At 35.9% G+C, this 19,929-nt stretch overlaps 1 protein-coding gene across 3 annotated transcripts in view; it reads left to right on the forward strand.

The window, feature by feature from the left end:
* Positions 1-277: 277 nt before the first annotated feature.
* LOC122009185 (phospholipase ABHD3-like) overlaps positions 278-19,929 on the forward strand; it is a 31,120-nt gene continuing 11,468 nt past the window's right edge. For 2 of the 3 annotated variants that reach the window (XM_042565238.1, XM_042565239.1), the window contains exons 1-5: positions 278-625; positions 716-805; positions 1,265-1,326; positions 2,215-2,315; positions 3,518-3,607. In XM_042565238.1, the coding sequence (XP_042421172.1) occupies positions 357-625; positions 716-805; positions 1,265-1,326; positions 2,215-2,315; positions 3,518-3,607 (612 nt within the window). In that variant the 5' untranslated portion in view covers positions 278-356. The remainder of the gene's footprint in view (positions 626-715; positions 806-1,264; positions 1,327-2,214; positions 2,316-3,517; positions 3,608-19,929) is intronic. The other variant, XM_042565240.1, reaches the window with a different exon arrangement.

The following is a 19,929-nucleotide window of genomic DNA, read 5'->3' on the forward strand; positions in this document are numbered from 1 at the left end:
TTGCTTAGTGGACAATTTTAACTATTTCAAACTTATTCAACGACATTAATTGGATTTATTTATTTTTTAAGTCTGACGATCTAGCCTTCAGTTGTTTGTATTCAATTTCAACCATATATTCTAATAGCTAGCTTTCTAATCAATTAAACATATCTTACGAGTCTACCCACTCGTTGATTGGCTAGAGACACGTGGCTTATCGGCAGGGCCGCTTGGCAGATTCTCGATGTGTAAGTTAAAACAATTTCAGGTATTTCGAAAACCCCACAAACTTGCCGGCGGCTATACCCCATCGTTTATGAAAACGGGACGTCGTCGCCGTAGCCGTCGCTCTCGGGAATCCTCCTCGCTCCGCCATGTCGCCGGAATCCATGGCGTCCGACTGCCGCACCGATGAGGTCTCCGCCTCAGAGCTCGTTTTCCGCGCCGCCTCCATGGTGCCGGCTGCCCATTACCTTCTTGCCTGCCTCATCGTCCTCCTCGTCTTCGTCTATAACTTATTGGAGTTCCACTTCTTCAGGGATCTTCTCCGTGGATTCAGGGGAGATCCAGTAGTTCTGACCTTCAATCCGAATTCGTATATCTACGAAGGAATCGTCGCCAAATGCCGAATGCTTCGAGGGAGGTGAATCATGCTCAACCCTGATTCCCTTTGGTTTATTTCAGTGTCGATTTTGGTTGCAGGGTCAGGTGATGACTAGTGTCTTTTGTTCAGGTATGTTCCCACTCCGTGGCTTCCGAGTCCCCATCTTCAGACGGCATTCTTGCATTTTTATGGAAGGCCTCCTAACGTTTCCTACAGAAGGTTCTTAGAACTCACTTCATTGCTTTTTTGCCTTGATTTTTCCATGGAATCATATAGTGACCTGGATTTTGTAAACAATCATACTGAGTCGTCTTTGTTCAACCCCATTCAGTAAAATTTTATGGGTTGGCCTCTACTAGTCAAAGACTATCCGTTTCTAAAGATCTCTTTATAGGGGGTCTGAAGATGCTCTCTTTGTTGTTCCTAGATGGGTACTGTTCTTATGTCCTGCAAAATTAGATCCACATTTTTTTTCTGCCAAAAGAATTTCAACAAGGAACAATATAGCTTCATACTCCTACTTTGTCTATGAATGTTTTCTCTTTTCATTCTCTCTCAGATGCTTCTATAATATAATGTTCTGTAATTGAGATAGATCGTGTTTTTTTTTTTTTTTATGTTCATCTATTGATTTTTTAAGTATCAAAAGCTTTGATGAATACTAGGTTTATGTTTCAGGCAATTATTCTGCACACATGATGGTGGAACCATTGCTTTGGATTGGTTGCTTGCATCTGATGGTAAGATTAATATTTTCAGTGTGTTTGAATGCCAGATTGCTATTCTAGGGTTATTGATGCGTGTCACACTGATACAAAACTTCAAACATGACAATTAATCTTCCAAAGCCCTTGTTAAATAAATTTATTTTTGCTAACTTTTTCAGCATTTTGCTAATGAACCAAGGGTTGACATATGTGTGTCTCAACTGTAGAGTGGCAGAAACTGATTCCATCCTCTTCAGCATTTCATGAGTACTACTAAAAGTTCAAATTATTTACAACATAATTTATGGTGTGAAAAATTTTCCTTAATACTTCACTTGAGTTCTAGTTGTAGATGCTAATTGTTAGCTTTGGTAGTTACATTTCTGAAGTAAATTCCCTTTTGTTGATTTATGCTTCTAAAGATTATTGATCAGATCATTCTGAACAAGTTCTGTCTTGCATTATGTGTTTTATATAAATCTGTAGCTAAACAGGTTATACATAAATTCTTTGTAAACTATTTTATTATTAACTTTTTATCAAATCTTGCACAAGTTTGCGGGTTGCCATCCATCACATATTCTTCCTTTAGGAATTTCAGTTGTAACTTGTAGTGATATAAGATTCTAAGCAAAAAGGCCCTAAAGGAGTAAGGAAAGATAGATAGTTGCCTCTGTGGATAAAGTAATAACAATACTTGCAAAATAGAATCTCTTTTTTCTATGATCCATGCAAACTGTTGAAGTATTAGCAGAGTTTTCTTCACTTTGTCAGCATCTCCTATTGAGTATTCTCGAAAACACATTTTCTATAAGGTAGGAAAAAATTAATTTCTATTCTAGTTTCATTTGTAATCCATTGCAAATGACAATTTCTTTCATGTCAAGTTTGATATGACTAAAGTTCATTTGTGTTTTGCAGTTGCAGGAGATTCCTATTACAAGGACAAGTCCATAACACAAGATGATACTACTCCTATCGTAGTTGTAATCCCTGGACTAACAAGTGATTCTGATTCTCCTGTATGTTTCCTTCTACAAGACTGATAGTTGCTACTTCTTGAAAGATATTCATAGATATATTTAATATAAGTAACTATGAGATTAGAATCCTAATCTACTGTAGTAAAGTTACAATAAGTGAATGATGAGGGAAAAGAATCACCAAATTTGTTCTGTCATTAAAAAGACATTTTCAGCGTTTAGTGCCTTGGAATCTGTGAGGTTTCTTGATAATCTTGATGAATTGAAAGGGAGCTCAAAAAATTAGGAATCTTTTACCTAAATATTGAATTTTTTTCTGCCAAACCACAGAGTTGGAGAAGCCTTTTTTATGTTGGTAGAATTTCTGTTTAACTGAAGGCACACCAAAGATCATTTGTTTATCACCAATGTTATCAATTTATAGGGTATATATAATAATTTTGTGAAGGAAGCTTTGAGAATGCTTGTGCGCCATGAATTATTATTTTTCTCTTATTCATAATTAAGAAGAAGTTTTGTATGTGATCCAAAATATGAAATCCTTTTCGACAATTAATTGTTATTGGTTTTCTTTTGGACAAACCAGATATTTTTGAGAAGGATTATGTATTTTTGGGAGCTAAATGAGACTAATATCAGTGACTTAGCTTTAAGATTTTTTTTTCGGCACATTATTAATAGGAGTATTGTTTCTCAAGTCCCGTTGGGTCATATCATGATGATCAAGAAGCAGACAAGGGATTATCCATGGAATGTAGCCTAACACAAGACACCTACCAGTAAGCTGAACCTTACATATTCTTCTTAGGAATCGAAGACCTGCTTTGGGTTGTGAATTGGAACCTTGATTGAAGTGAAGGCTTAGTTATGTGAGATTGATAACACCCTGTTAGCTCACTTATGACACCAGGAAGCAAATGAAGCCTTTCGTTCCTAGATGATGCTACCATTTTATCACATGACTTAAGTTCATCAAGTTATTGTTCGAAGTGCAGTTTCTCCTAGTTTTATTTTTCTACACACCCATCTTTTTTATTCATGAATTCAGGCCAGATGTTGAAGACCACAAACACTTTGTTGCTCCTTCTATTTTGTTGTTATATCTAGTTGGACCCGACTAATTCTGTGCCCTTGTGGAGTTTTCACTTTAAAAAACATTTCAAGTTGAGATCTAGTATTTGCCAAGCAGTACCTCAAGCATTTCAAATTATTGACATCTTAGCATCAACACAAATCTGCAGTACCTCAAGCATTTGACATATAGTTTGGCAAAGCAAGGGCAGAACATTGTGGTGAGCAACCATCGTGGATTGGCTGGCATTTCCATTACAGTAAGATTGACTTTAATTTTTATTTGCTTGTTTGACTTAGTAGGTAATTTTCCCTGTGAATTCATGTGGCAAGTGTGATAACTAGTATGTATTCTTTATCCCTCACTCTACTTTTTTTTCTTCATTCACTATGCTTTCACTACAATCCTTTATGGATCACTAGTATATATGAACCTTGCTAAACAAATATAATTGTTGTTCTTATTTTAGTTATTCTATCTAAACTCTATTTTAGTATGAGACAATATAAGCTACGTGGAATACATTGTAAATTCATCAGTTACTTTTTTGTTTCCCTCATTAAAGAAGTGCATGTGTCAATCATAGATTTGATAATGCAAATTGGAAATTCAATTTTAAAATTTTAAACTTTGTAAAATTTTATTTTGGTAATTTTATTTAGGAAAATAAGTTAATAAAGGTAGAATTTAATTTTGTTACTCCCTTATCCATAAAATAGGAGATTATTCCAATTTTGATCCATTTTTTTAGGTACAGAATTCCTTTTTCATATCTTTAAAAGACACCCCAACCTCTCTATATTAATCATTTTCTTTATAATAATTGTTGAATTTTGAAAGATTGAGTTTGGTATTACATCATTGATTGTATTAGGAACTCTTCGTTGGCTTGTGTCATTCTTATTTTACGGCTGTTTTAGACTCCTAAAGAAGTTGACTCCTAAACCATCTCTTAGTGTAACATATATCTTTCCTCTTCCCATGCTACTTTTGTAGCCTCCACTAGTATGTTGCCCTTCTTTGAAGTTCCTCATTGACAAATCGAGTTGAGGATCTCTCATTCTCTAGCCTATCAATCCCACTTGAATTCTTCAGACAAGCCTACTAAGATACGTTTGTCCTCCCCTCAAGTTTACAAACTAGAAACTCTTGCTAAAGTCCTCTATTAGATTTGAGAGTTGCACACCCATGCTTCTCAACAAGGTTTGATAAACCATTCTCGATACCTTTACACTAGGGGAGAAGGCTACGATCCCCCAGGGAGGATAAGGTCACGTGATGCTGTCACAAATCAAAGGGTTTTATCCTTATACAATCAATAAGCACCTCACTCGTAATAATATCCACTGTTGCATTATAACTACAAAATAACCATCAATTGAAGACAACTATAATAACAATAAATGCTAGAAATTTTATTAACTTAAAAATATCTTGACATAATGTTATAACTCATTCTGACAATTGGACCATGCTCACATTAACAATACAACAAAGGAAAATGCATAAAGAAAATAAAAAAAGACATAAATAAACCCATATCTAATGAGGTCCTCAGGTCTATTTGAGCACGATCAATATCTAACAAAAATTAAATCTCGAAAGGTCGCCTCTAATCTATAAATCCAGAGGTTAAAGGAAAAATGATGCATGAGCTACAAGTGCAAAGTAGGGGTAAGAGGGGATGTGCATGATATAATATCTCATATAAATAAAATATTTAGCAACTTAAAATGTATTTTATATCCTTTTAACATCAAATAATCATAAGAGTGCTTGTTATTTCTCTTTAATTCTTCCTAAGCAATTTCATCATTATCGTTATAAGTTGCTTTCCATCTTATTTTGTATGAAAATTAATATATATCATATAGAGAATGGATGACTCTCAATTCACATAGTAACGGATGCATCATATATAATATATAAGGGTAAATGATCCACAATCTACCGAATAAGGAATGTGTCATATATTTATAGATATAGAAGGGGAGCTTGGGCGTAGCCGTAAAGTTGTTGCTGTGTGACTTGGAAGTTACAGGTTCTAGTCTCAGAAACAACTTTTTACAAAGTAGGATAAGACTGCGTACAATAGACCCTTCCCGGGACCCCACATTGGCAGGAGCTTCGTGCACCAGTTGCCCTTTTAGAGGGTAAACAACCCATAATCCATACAGCAAAGGATGCATTGTATATAGAGGTTAATAATATGAAATTCACCTAGCACAAATTGTGTTATCACTAATAACAAAGGTATACAATAATTAAGCAATAAAAAACTATAAGCATTATAAAAGGACAAACAAATAAAAGACAAGTATAAGGCAAGAGTGTAGAGTATTTGTGAGATAAAATTCCCCATGCTTATCACCCACATATATCCATCAATGTGTACAACAAGAAACAAGTACAATGAAATATTTATTTATTTTATTTTAATTACCCCTAATAGATTTATCTGTACACTTATTTCATCATGCAAGAACTTCCTTTAATTTCTCCCCTTCTAAAATAATATATTCTGTATATCTTGTAATTTTACTTAATCAATTTAATCGTGTTCAAGGAAAATATCAAATGGAATTGAGCAAAAATAAGAAAAACCAACTTAAACAAGACTTAGGTAGTTAGGTTGCACTAGCTGACCCATGCAACTCTAAGCTCCTTTGGCATTAAAAAGAAACTCAAAAGCAAGGGCCTTAAACAAAACTTTTTCATCTATGCACATAGGGCTAAACTCTTCCTCAAGAAGCATTGATTACCTTTTGATGCAACAATATAAAGACTAAATTTTAATTCAATTATAGATTAGAAGTAGCATACCAAAAGTGACAAATATAGCATACCCGAAAGGCTTTTAATCTTGTTGTGGCTAAAGGAGAACAAGAACTATAACTATAAACAACTGGGATCTAAACACTAATTGAACAAAATGAGACACATGTTGAAATTGATTCAAGAGAGTAATAGAAAGGAAACAAAATAATTTGAGACTAGTCTCTTGCCATGAAGATTCACTCCAAACTATTTCCCCATAAAGCTTGGTAGGAGATTCATAGATGATGACACAAGTTGTTCCAATTGAATGAATAAGTTTCAAGTTCGAGTTTCAAAGGACCAAGATGAAAGTGAGACAAATAAAAGGATCTCATTATCAACAAAGCAAGGTGAGGAGGGGGCTTTCTATACCCTTGCTCTTTGGTGATTGGAATATACATGACACCAAGTAGAGTCGTTGGACACTAAAGGAAACAACCCCACTTCATGTCTTGTTGCTTGTGCTAAAGAAACAAAGGAGGGGGTTTCATTGTCTGTGCTGAAGGAAAAAGCAAAGAAGAGGGATCAACAACAATGACAACATGGTGGTCGTGGTGTCGTAGGTGAGGCAATGATTATAAGGCTATGTGTGAGTAGAGGGGAAGATGACGCCGAGCAGAATATGTATATTATTTTGGGGCATGAAGGCGCAAAGGAATTAACAAGAAAACAAGAGAGAGTAACACAAAAAAAAGGAGTAGCCGAAATTAGGCTTAAACCTATTATGAAATCAAGAGCGCAAAGAAAAAGAGATCTAGCCATAACGTGGCTTAAGCGAAACCAATTGATTCAATATCAAAATAACTTGTCCTAAACATCATCTAAGCATAGGTTTATATAGTTTTCAAAATCATCAAAAAAATTTAAATTGAAAATTAACCAACGAGACTTAGTCCCCTAAGATTAAGGAACTTAAACCGAAAAAATCTATTTAAAGGGACGACTAGGGTTAAGGACAATGCTAGCTATAATCAAGGTTCTAAAATTGGCTAAGTGCTAATCGGGCGGTAGATCAGCGCCTAGCCCTTGATTTATGTGGATTGTGGACAATGTCATATGTAAATCTGAATGTTGTCTTAAACAATTTCATAGCAATAGAGATCGAACTATGTATGCTGAAATAAATGCATACTTTCCCAAAAAATGAAAAACTAGAAAAGAAAACTAACAATTTTGTGCAAAAAAATATAATAAACTCAGTAAATACGAGCAAAAGAAACAGTTGAACAGTAAAACATGTAGTAAGTCATCATAATCATGTAGTAAACAATAGAACATTTATCCAACTCGAATTTTAAAACCTTGTTATAAGCTAAAACAACTTTAGTGGTGGAAAACATTAGAAAATAGTAGCAAGAGTTCAATTCAAGATTACATCATTGTGAACCACTAAGCAAAATATAATTGTTGAATAACATAAGTCATGCCTTAACAAAATGAGTTCAAAATTACACAACTAATAATATCTTATAGACTTAGATTTATTCTACTTCTTCTTCTCTATAATTTCAATAACTTGTTCTTCATCGAACAAACTTAATATCATTATTGTGATCCTCCTCTTTTTCTTCGGATGTAAAATTATCTTCATGAAGTTCTCTCACACTAGAACTTCTTCGGGATTGTAGATTTTCATCTTCTCCACTTGCTTCATCAACATTTGCCAAGTGAGCTCGGAACCTAGTTCAATTTCATCATCTTCCCCACCATCCACAATCCAACCTTGTGCATTTGAAGCATCTTTTGCAAGAAGGACATCGACATTCCTTTTTTTTTTCTCTTTTTTTTATTTGTTCAACAATCTAGCATTAAATTGGACAAATACTAGATTTTCAACCTGTTGACATCCAAACTATTTCTTTTCTTTGTATGAATCTAAAAAAAAAGAGAAAGTAAATATTATAGTTAGTACATGAATATAAACTTTAAAAATTATAGCTACTTTAAGTAAAGACTGAAAGTTTAAAACTTACTCCTTTAAATGTACTCTAATTTCTTTTACACCCAGATGAACTTATAGTTAATGAAAGTATCCTTAATGCCACCCTTAGCAAGTTGGGTGTATGAGCACCGCATGTACTCCACCAGACACATGGATCAAATGTATCATCATTTTTTTCACATGCTTTTGGTGCCAATGCTTTTCTAAATAACCTAGTCTTATCTCTATATTTTGCAAATTCCTTATTAATAATTGCATCTTGTAGATCTAACTCATTGGCATGCAAAATTTCCATGCATTCAAAAATCCTCGTTGCAACCTCCTCATAAAGAGCAATAGAACTATCTTTATAGTAAAAATAGGGATTCAACAAAAAGGCAGTGGTATGCAATGATGTATCAAGTCTGTCCTTCATTTTTGACTCAATAATGACTATGATAGGCTGATAATTTGAGTCCACGTTGTTCAGGGCCAACTTGATATCATTTTTAGCTTGAAGAAGCTCCCCATATAGAAATCCCATCGATGACTTTCTATCTCCATCTACCAATCAAAGAACTCTTACCAAAGGAGCAAATATTTTCAAACAAAGTGTCACACTAGTCCAAAAACCCATGCTTATCACTGTAGAGTAAGCCAATTTTCCTTTATTTGTTTTTGACCATTTACATTTCTCCCACGGATCACTTGTAAACATGACCTTAAACTAGCTTTTTCTTAATCAAACTTTGTAATGTGAGGAAATTTGATGTAAACTTGGTAACTCCTGGTCGGACTATGTCTCTTTTCTTCGTGAAACTTGTCATCAATGACAAAGTCTTATGGTGAGCAATAGATGAAAATGGTAAAAGACTTGGCTTGCTTAATAACCTTTTTATATTGTGGAAGCTTGCCAATACTTTCAAGCATGAGATTAATGGTGTGAGTTGCACATGAACTTCAAAAGATCCTAGGTCGCTTTTCCCTCATCAATTTAGCTGCAGCCATATTATTGGTGGCATAGTCTGTTATAATCTGAACAATATTCTGAGCTCCAACTTGTTCAACACACTTGTCAACATATTCAAAAAAAAAAGTTCTGCTGTTTGTGCCTCGTCTGAAGACTCCTTAGACTCTAAAAATGTAGTACCCAGCTTGCAATTAACACACATATTTAAGATGCTTCTTCTTTTTCTATCACTCCATGCATTTGTCATGATCGAGCACCCATTCTTTGCCCATTCTTCTTCATGTTTGTTTAGCAGTTGCTTTGTTCTTTCAACTTCGGCTTTCAAGCTCCTTAAGTTGATATTGAGTTGGAGGCTTAAATCCTGGTCCAAATTGACTCATTGCCTCCATTAGTTGTTTTAAGCTATCATTATCAACAACATTAAATGGGATTCCATTTTCATAAACCCATCTCACAACATATTGTTGAACTTGTTGAGTTCTCTCTTTGAAAAAAGCCTCATTTATATTTTTTTAGCGAAGCACTTTACTCCCACTAGAGCCTGCATTTTTGGGAGTAATTGCTGATGCATATCTATCCATGGGGCCAAGTAGAAAAGGTTTTTTAATTCCATCTATCCCTTTAATTTCAAGACCTTCTTCATCAAGAGAAATAGTCACCTCTGCTCTGCAATTTTGTTCTTCCATTATTTTGTTTTTCTTTCTGTTCCTTCCTTCTAAAATAACCTTTTTGCACTTATTTTTATGTTCTTGAGATTCTTTTCGACAACTAGATACATTTCCAGGTATATTTACTATGTGCTCCTTGATCCTACACTCCCCCCGACATCGTTTTTTTCACACAACTTGCATTTAATTTTGTCGAGGTTCTTAGGATCAATCAATATCCTAAACTCCTATCCAATATCATTTGACTTTCTCCTAATTCAAGTTGAGTGACAGATGCCGTGAAAGATGGATTGCTTACTATTATGATAACCTGAGAAAATTATATATAACATAACAAAATTTAATTATACAAAGCAAAATATAGCATTAACAAGTCTGAGAATATTTTTTTATATATCTTAATCTAATTAATAAAATTGAATATATATATATAAATCTGATTTATATAAATTAATAATATTTATTGGATTTTTTAAATTTTAATATAATTTTAAATATGATTAATATAAATTAATAATATATAAAATTTATAAATCTGATTTATATAAAATTATAAATTAATAATATTTATTGGAATTTTTAAATTTTAAATATAATTTTTATATTTTTAAATCTGATTTATATAAATTAATAATATTTATTAGAATTTTCTAAATTTTAAATATAATTTTTAAATCTGTTATATAAATTAATAATATTTATTAAAAATAAATTTTAAATATATTATTTATATATTTAAATCTGATTATATAAATTAATTATGTTTATTAGAATTTTAAATATAATCTTTATATATTTAAATTTGTTTTATATAAATTAATAATATTTATTAAAAAAGTAAATTTTAAATATATTTAATTGAGATAATTTAATTAGACTTTATGAAATCCTATTATTAAAATTATATCCCAGTTGGGAGTTATTTTATTTCATTAAATCCTAAAACAAATTATGCATAGTATTGAAAAAGCACGCGATGACTGTCGCCACCACCGCCTCGCGGGAGGCCTCCGACGCCACCGGACGCTTCCAACGCGTCTGGTGAAGTCTGACATTGTTTCTAGCGACGTCAGAAGTGTCACGGAAAGCTTCCGGCGCCATTGGAAGCATCCCGAGATGCCGCCGGCCATGTCCTGCGACGCTTCTGGTGGCTGTGGACGCGTCCCGCGACGCGTCCGACATCGCCGGAGACGTGCTGCGACGATGACTCATCAGGAAAAAAAAATAACAGAAACAAAGAAAAAAGTAAAAACTTACCGGAAGTAACTACCGCGGCGATGAGAGAAGACGAAGAGCCTCTTCACGCAAACGCAAAAGAGCAAATTAGGATTTTCGATTTACAAACATATTAAAACTTAAAAGCCTAAAATATCTGTGCCGCAACGCAGAGGCCCGTCGAGGGCCGCCTAGGCGGCTAGGCCGCCTAGGTTACCCACCTGTTAGGTTTTCGGCGCGGCCTGCCGCCGCACAACGCCTAAGCGGCCGCCTAGGGTTCGAACACTGGCTATAATTAAGGAAAAAATTAACAGAACTTAATAACAAAACCAAAAAGATGCGGATCCAAATCTCCCTCAGCCCATGCCGTGTTTGCCCACATGACCAAGCCATGTTGGGTTCGATTAGGTCTCGTTGTCATGCCTTGTCTTGTTTGGATCCCCTCCCGCATCAGTCGCTCGGAGTTGAAGAGAATTTGTCCTCGAGTTTAGGGTGGGTGTATCCGGCGCACAACACAAGGACTTGGGTGTTTCATAACTGATTCAAAAAAATGATACAATCCATTTATCTTGCCAAGGGAGGATAGCAGTCCCATGAATACGCTGAGAAGGCCGTGCTTTAAGAACGTCCATCGATAACATAATGAAGTGAGCCCTTTTCTGAACCAAGGACTGACTTTCGATTATGCAACAAGCCATAAGAAACTCCATTGTCACCGTAACCTGATCAAAAATATTCTGCACAGTTATATCACCGTTGAAAATAAATTCGTTTTCAAGTTGACTCCAAACAATGATGAAAAATCGAACTGCACAAAACACACTCTTTTCAACAGAAACCATAAAAGTGTTGGGGGGGGGCTCATTACTATACCGTGAGTATGATAAAGATCTATAGAGAAATTTCTGAATTCGAAATACCAGCTCTTGGATTCTGTAATAATCTCTGAATAACTCAGCATGCTTATTAGTGACTTCAACTTTGTTTCAATACCTAGATTAATACTCAAGTATAGAAAGGAATCTTGTTCAGAGGGATTGAAGCTTAAGAGAGATGTTCTCAAACAACTTAGAGCTTCCATTCCAATCTGATCATTCATTCGTTTACTCAAACCCAATCTGCCAAAAACGTTACTACCTTGGTTGCATCCTCAGCAGTTTCAGCAGTAGTTTTTAGAGTAATTAATAGAGTTCCTAGCCCTCTTGACTCTGAACTTCTATGGGATCTTGTGGCTATCACCGAACCTGTGGTAAGTGCTGAGAATACCGAACAAAATCCTTTTAAAGCGGGATCAACCTGCTGCATAGTCTTAACAGTAATTTGGATAGCAAATTGAAGAAGATGGCATGAAGCATTACTTGCTGAATACAAAGTTGTATCACTTTGTACATGTGTGTGTTCATCATCCCTATGCAATATATTTCTTTTAAAGAACAACGACAATGTTGGTAACAACAATCGTAAAGGTTTTAGTTGGCCAAAACCAGCAAACCCATGGCAATTTTCCAGCTGCAGTGTAAGCACAAAATTTTGTTGAGCTTCCCTTCCTTGAAGCAAACTGTTTGAAGTCGATCTACCAAAGGGACTAACTTCCTTGCTCTGGAACCTGAATCCCTTAGGATATAACCCAATAAGCTTCTGATGTGGATGTGCATGCCGAACATATGTTTGAATAAACGTTCCTGATATTTGTGGGAAAACCCAAGAACAATACACTGTCCACTCTGGATTTGCAATATTCTTCGTACTAGGTGGTGTAACTTGTGGACCAGTGCTAATGTCAAGCTTCTTTGATGCATCATTAGCTGTCAATAGAGTATAGAGAGGTCTTCTTTACCATGGCATAGTAGGGAACATGGTGTTGGAGCAATCCCAATGATCCGTGCGACCATGTGTTTTGATGTTTGGGCAAAGGGTTTAAGTTAGGTTCACCCTCGTATTTGATATGTATATATGAGTGTGTAGGTTTGCAGGATACACATATGACTCAGCTTGATGGTTTCGGGTCCGGTGAAGGATGAAACATCCGAAGGACCGTGGACAAGACAGCAAGGACAAGGGTTAAGGGAAGCTACTTCGAGGCATATGCAAAGGATGACATTGGAGACGAGCCATGGGCTTGAATGCATTTATAGGACGAGAGCCAAAGGAAGTAGACTTAAAGGCAAGAGATCAAAGCTGTGAAGAAGAGTCAAGTGAGTCGTGAGCGTCTGAGTGTGAGAGAAATGTACTCGGGAAGGGAAATCCTATATTTAGGGTTTTACCAGTCGATTGTTACTGGACCAGTCGACTGGGGTAGAGCACAGAGAGTTTTTGGGCCCAAACGGCAGGGATCAGTCGACTGGTGTAAGGACCACTAGTAAAGACCCGTTAGAGAAACGTTGGCCGGACACTAGTCGACTGGTGCAAAGACCAGTCGATTGATAACGGTAAAAATAGCAAGACTGTTTCTTCCAAGCTCTATATAAGGGAGCTTGGGATGGCTAGCCAAAGTTGACGAAATTAGATGTGGTTAACTCTAATTAGTAGTCACTAAGTACTCAAGGTTTTCTTTGTGTCCAAGAGGTCTTGGTTGGAGTTGTGGTGAGGTTTCTCCACCCACAAGGAGACTTGAGATAGCCGGAGTTTGCCGGGGGCTAATTCACCGAAGGATTGAGGGATCGTCCACCTTATGGACAGCCATGGAGTAGGAGCCCTAATCTCCGAACCACGTTAAAGGAAACGTGTTAGCGGTTTGCATTTCTTTCTTAGTCTTTAGTTTTCATATTTGTATTCGTATTCGTATTTGTTTGTTTTTCGCTGTGCACTAACGAATACGTAGGAAGCGATCAACTTGGGGTCAATGTCTATTCAATCCCCTTCTAGCCGGCCATACGATCCCCAACACATGGCTGTGCCTAGGGACACAATCAGACTGTGTTTGATTCTGCTTGTCTGCTATGTGCTCTTCTGCTAACACCAGTAGTTTTCCTTCTTCCGTAAAGGATGAATAAAGATGAAGAACAAGTACTTGATCATTTGGTGACTCCATGGTTATCTTTTAGAAGGAATGCAGGTCATTCAATGACTTCTTATAACTATAGATGATGATGGTATCTGCTGAAGACATGTTAATGCTAGTAAGCAATCATGGCTGTTAGTTAAGAACAAAGTTCTCCCACATGTCCTATCTTTGAAATTCCTGGCTCACACACTCATAAGACTTATCACCAATTATTGAATATGAATATATAATTCTCTGGATTGACGTGTGTTCATAGCTTGCAGCAAGATCAAATTGTCCTAATAATTTAGTGTCACTAGAAGTTCTATTTAAAGGGTCCCGCTTGCTGCTATCATAAGAAGAAGAATCTATACTAGATTTAATCTAAAAAATAAGATCATCGGAATGGTTTTTAATGTGTTTCACGGATCCATCTCCTCCAAGATAGAACCACAAAATGGAGAGGCCATATAACCGTAAAAAGGAGAGGTCGAAGCTAGGCATAAATGAAAGTCTAAAGGTCTTGTTGTCCTTTAGGTATGAGAGGGGTCTAACCATCTTGGAATTAATACAATATGCGGGCTAAGGAGGCAAATCGACCTCAAAACAAGGTCAATTTATTGCTGGGTATCTTCCATAGGTGGTAATCTAGGAGAAAGATCTTCTGGAATAAATTCAGCACAGTCTGAAAATAATTGTTGCACATTGTCAACTCCTTCATCATTGTATATCAGATCACAAATCTCTTCGGTCTTCCTCAAATGGTTTACAATCAGTTGCTTGATATAATTTTATAAGAAGTTCAGAATTACCTTGCTGGACAAAACATGAATCCGGAACGAATAAAGGATCATCTTCAAGCACTTCGTCCGCTCCATAATCATCATATACTAGTTCAATATTTTCCTTAGTTTTGTATAGATCATGCTGAGCAAACTCTTCCATATAATCAACGATCAATCTAGCATCTCGCCTCAACGTGTGAAGTCGTTGAGACAAAGGTTGTGGGAAACCAAACGGAAGGAATTGTCTCTCCATCTTCTTTTTCATTTTGTTCCAATCGGTGATCTTGATTTTGCCTCATCTTTTACGTGATTGCCTCAATTGTTCCCACTACGTCGATGCTCGACCCTTGAGTTTGGTGGAGACCAATTTTATTTTCATATGATCGGTCACTTCTTCATGGTAAAAAATTTGCTTCACTTCGTTGATCCAATCAACAAACTCTGTTGCTTGTTTTGTACCAAAAAACTCAGGTAGGTTAACTTGAAATCCGAGGTCTCCATGATGTTCCCGGATTTTGGCATAATTGAGATAGGAGTCTTTGAAAGAAGAAGAAAAAATCTTATGACAATGAACGTTGCAATCTTGGTGTTGGGCTTCCTCAATCGGAACCTGCCTGTTACAATCACCACAATGTTCTCGTGCCGTTAAACGTTGGGTTAACTCCGAGATTTGTAGATCTTCAAGTATCTCATCTTGGGTGCTACAATCACGGTGCGAGACTTCCTCATTTAAAACCTGCCTGTTGCGACCACGAACATATCCACGACAACCCTTCATTAGCTCTTGAGCTCTGATACCAACTGACGCCGAGCAGAATATGTATATTATTTCAGGGCGTGAAGTCGCAGAGGGATTAACAAGAAAACAAGAGAGAGTAATATAAAAATAAAGGAGTAGCTGAAATTAGGCTTAAACCTATTATGAAATCAAGAGCGCAAAGAAAAAGAGATGTAACCTTAACATGTCTTAAGCGAAACCAATTGATTCAATATCAAAATAACTTGTCCTAAACATCATCTAAGCATAGGTTTATATAGCTCTCAAAACCCTTAAAAATATCTAAATGGAAAATTAACCAACAAGGCTTAGTATTAAGGACAAATTAACCAACAAAAAATCTAAACGGAAAATTAACCAACGAGACTTAGTCCCCTAAGATTAAGGGACTTAACAGAAAAAGTCTGTTTAAAGGGTCGGCTAGGGTTAAGGACAAGGCTAGCTATAATTAAGGAAAGAATTAACTGAACTTAATAAACATAGATAACCAATTAAGTAAACCCAAAAAGATGCGAATCCAAATCTCCCTCAGCCCATGCCGTGTTTGCCCACACGACCAAGCCATATTGGGTTCGATTAGGCCTCATTGTCATGCCTTGTCTTGTTTGGATCCCCTCTTGCATTAGAAGAAAAGCAACAATGATGGTAGCATTGTGTGCAACAATGTCATATTGATGATAACATGAGAATTGTTGTGTGTGAATGACAAGGTGAGGGCGATGATGATGGTGGAGGTGTTGTGTGCCAATAAGGAGAGGGAGAGGGCAATGATCATGATGGAGGTACTAAGAGCAAATGAGGAGAGGGGGAGGGCGGTGATGATGGTAGATGTTGGTTGTTGTTTGTGCAGAAGAAAGGACAAAATTATATGGGTGGGGAGAAGGGTAGATTAGAGTATAATTGGTGTTTTTTAATATCAGACCATCATTTTTTAAAAATCATAGGTAGGTCCTTATTTAAAAAAAAAACAATGTGAATACTCTTAATAGATGTTATAGCAAATCCTCCTCTAGTGGCCTCCCAATACATGGGATTTCATTCTAGCAACCATCATGTTCCTTATTGTTGAAGATGTCACCCTACCATAATTTATTGCAACCCGCACTTAGACTACAATTGACCAACTCCGTGGCACCTATACGAGAAGTTAAACCATCCTTCTCACTATTATGTACTTCAAACCCCCTCATTTTATTTCAAGAGGGCGAGTTGTCGTGCCTCAATTAAGAACTATCCTAATTAAAGCCACTTGCCATGACATGTGAATGTGATGGGATGAAACAAAACATAAATTGCATATGTGGGGTAGGGCGGGTATGAAATTGAATTTTTTATACTCCTCCCCTTTTTCCCCACATGAAGTTTAGTTCACAATATAGTTTATTGGTAATTATGTGTATTTTTTATCGCCTATCTCAAACTTAACCCACATAAGAGGTTGATGGGAAAGAAAAATTCAACCCATAAATTGCCTCGCTTCCCATACGGGGTGGGGATAAGAAGTTAAACCCCCCCCCTCATGATCTCATCCCATGGCCATCCCTATATTTGTTTGGCTATCATTTAGCGCCAATGATAATCCCCTTAAGTCACTCCTTTAGAATCTTGTTCTTCTTGCAATCTAGCAACTCATTCTAACTAACCTTGTCACCTTATACTCGTAAGAAGTCCATGCTTGAAGGAAGAAGACCCAATACCAATAATAAGAAGGTTCATCACTTGGTAATGTGTTTATGACTTGACCCACCTTGATCTTCATTGTAGAGCCCCATGAGAATCTTGCAGTAACCTTTTTTGTGTTTACTTTAGCTAGAATATGCTCGACCATGGTTCAAAACCGACGGTTTGAAGACTCTTAACCTAAACCGTCCTAGACGGTTACGGTTCACGGTTCGCCACATTTCACCACGACTTAAGATTATTATTATTTTTAAAAAATATTTAAAAATTATAAATTTATTAAAAAAAATAAAAAAGAGCTTGCACTTATTTAAATTGCTTATATGTATCCCCTTAGTGTATAAGGGAATCAAAGTCCATATAGTTCGCTTACCTTTTTACCTTAGGAAGTGGCGTTATTATTCAGTTTCATTTCCCGTTCTCGTAGTGTTTGTTCCTTCGATATCAAAGTCTTCTACTTCGTCATCTGAAAATTGCATTCCTTGTGTTCTTTTTTCAGCTCTCGCCTAATCATCAAATAATGCATGCGATTCCAAACAGTCAGGAGATAAAGTAGATCGTCGTTCATCTAATATATTACCTTTGGAACTAAACGTCTGTTCTACTATAACGGTTGACAAGCTAAAATTTCTTTTATGATGATGGAGAGGATGGGAAAATTTTGAGCCTTTTGTGACCATCACGGTAGAATATCGAAATCTAATTTGCTATCTGCTTTACTAAAATCAATAGAAGTCATAAAATAATTCTCAAGTTGTTGTCTAGAACTTGAAGATCCTTGTGGATGTTTTGCTCATTGTTTGAATAAAAGTTGTGCTTTTGTAAGTTTTTAAAGTATTTGTGAGTACAAAAAAAATAAAAATACAACTTTTATTAAAAGAACGGATGAAATGTTCACGAGGATCCTCAAGTCTAGACTAGAACTTGAGAATTATTTTACGACTTCTTTTGATTTTGGTGAAACAGATAACAAGTCAGATTTCGATATTTTATTGTGGTGGTCATAGAAGGCTTAAAGTTTTCCCATCCTCTCCATCATCGCAAAGAAATTTTAGCTTGTCTAGTGTCAACCGTCGCAAAATAGACGTTTAATTCTAGAGGTAATATATTGGATGAACGACGATCTACTTAGTACTCTTTGGAAGCATAAACATTACTTGATGATTGCATGAGAGTAAAAAAAAATGAATACAAGGAATGCAATTTTCAGATGACAAAGTAGAAGACTTTGATACTGATGAACACTATGGGAATGAGAAATGGAAGCGAGTAATAATGTCACGTCCTAAGGTAAAAAGATAAGCAAATTACGTGAGTTTTGATTCCCCAATGTCTCGAGGGAATACGTAGGCAGCTTAAAGAAGTGCATGCTCTTTTTTATATATTTTTAATATAAATTTATAATTTTTAAATATTTTTTTAAATAATAATAATCTTGAACCGTGAACCGAATCGTAATCGTCTTGGATGGTTAAGATTAAGAGTCAACCTTCCGGGAACCGCCGAACCGGCGGTTCCGAACCATGGTCGGGTTTATTTTAATTCCTTCAATGCAATTTCTATTGCTTTTCCTTTTGCTGATATAATAGATGGTTCAAGTTTTGATTCCTTAATTGCAATTTGTTTTACTTCTCTTGAAAAGATAGATGATTTTTCAAATACTTTTTCATCCTAGGCATCCTTTTCAGGCTTAGGATTAGAAAACTCAACTTCTACTTGTTCTTCAGATATATTAATTGCTTCACCTTGTCCTTCTTAAGCTTACCCTTATTTTTATTTTTTATTATCCTCAATCTTCAGTACCATCCTCATTCCTGAATCGCTTGCATTCTGAAACCTAGTTGGTTCCTTACATTTTTTATGGCCACCACTTTTTCTTTTCTCCTCATCACCACACTTCATTTTCTCAACTGATCGTCCACACATCTATTGCCATCTCTACCTTTTACCGTTTTATTCCACTATCATCAATATTTCCTATTCCTATTCATCCTCAAATCCTAACCCCTCACCATTTTGGGTTTCCTACTTCTAGACTTCATCGTTTTTTCCCTCTATTTTACTCTGTTTTCTAAAGACAAAATAGAATATTTCTCATGTTCCTTTTACTGGCCTTTGTAGCTATATTTCTTTCTCTAGTCTTCAACATTGGCGGTTAATCTTTGTTGCTTGGTCTTCATTGGCAATGTTTTTCTATTTCCTTTTACCATCCTTATAGCTTGAATTTTCTCTATCGCTCGGCCTTCATTGACTTCCTTTTATAAGCTTGTTTAGCTGGATCCCTTTACCAACCTTTATAGTTAGATTTCTCCTTGTTTCTCAACTTTCATTACTGGTTTTTCCTATCTCACAAGTTTTTGTTGCATGTTTTGGCATAAAAATGATAGAATTAGAAGTTGAAAGGTCGAGATCTCTTATTAGTAACCTTGATAAGGTTTTAGGTACTCGGTGCACTCCGGACAAGGTTTTGTGGAAGATGATTGGGCACACTAAAGAACAACATAGGCTCTGTTATCTTAAAATGATGATTCATTTCCCAACTCAGAAAGGGTGCTAGTGTTATCATCCTCCATTAAGTTCTATATGTTAATGAATGTTGCTTTCAATGAACAAGTATCTTACTTCACTACACCTTATCTTCAGGGGGAGGGGCATTGGAAGATAAGAATGGAGATTTCTTGCTCTACTTGGAAATACTTCCAATGCTTAAATCTATGTCAAATATAAACCTTTGTTTGAACCTTGTGCATGAAAATCTCAACTT

Source organism: Zingiber officinale, chromosome 8A, assembly GCF_018446385.1.
Source record: "Zingiber officinale cultivar Zhangliang chromosome 8A, Zo_v1.1, whole genome shotgun sequence".
NCBI lineage: Eukaryota > Viridiplantae > Streptophyta > Magnoliopsida > Zingiberales > Zingiberaceae > Zingiber > Zingiber officinale.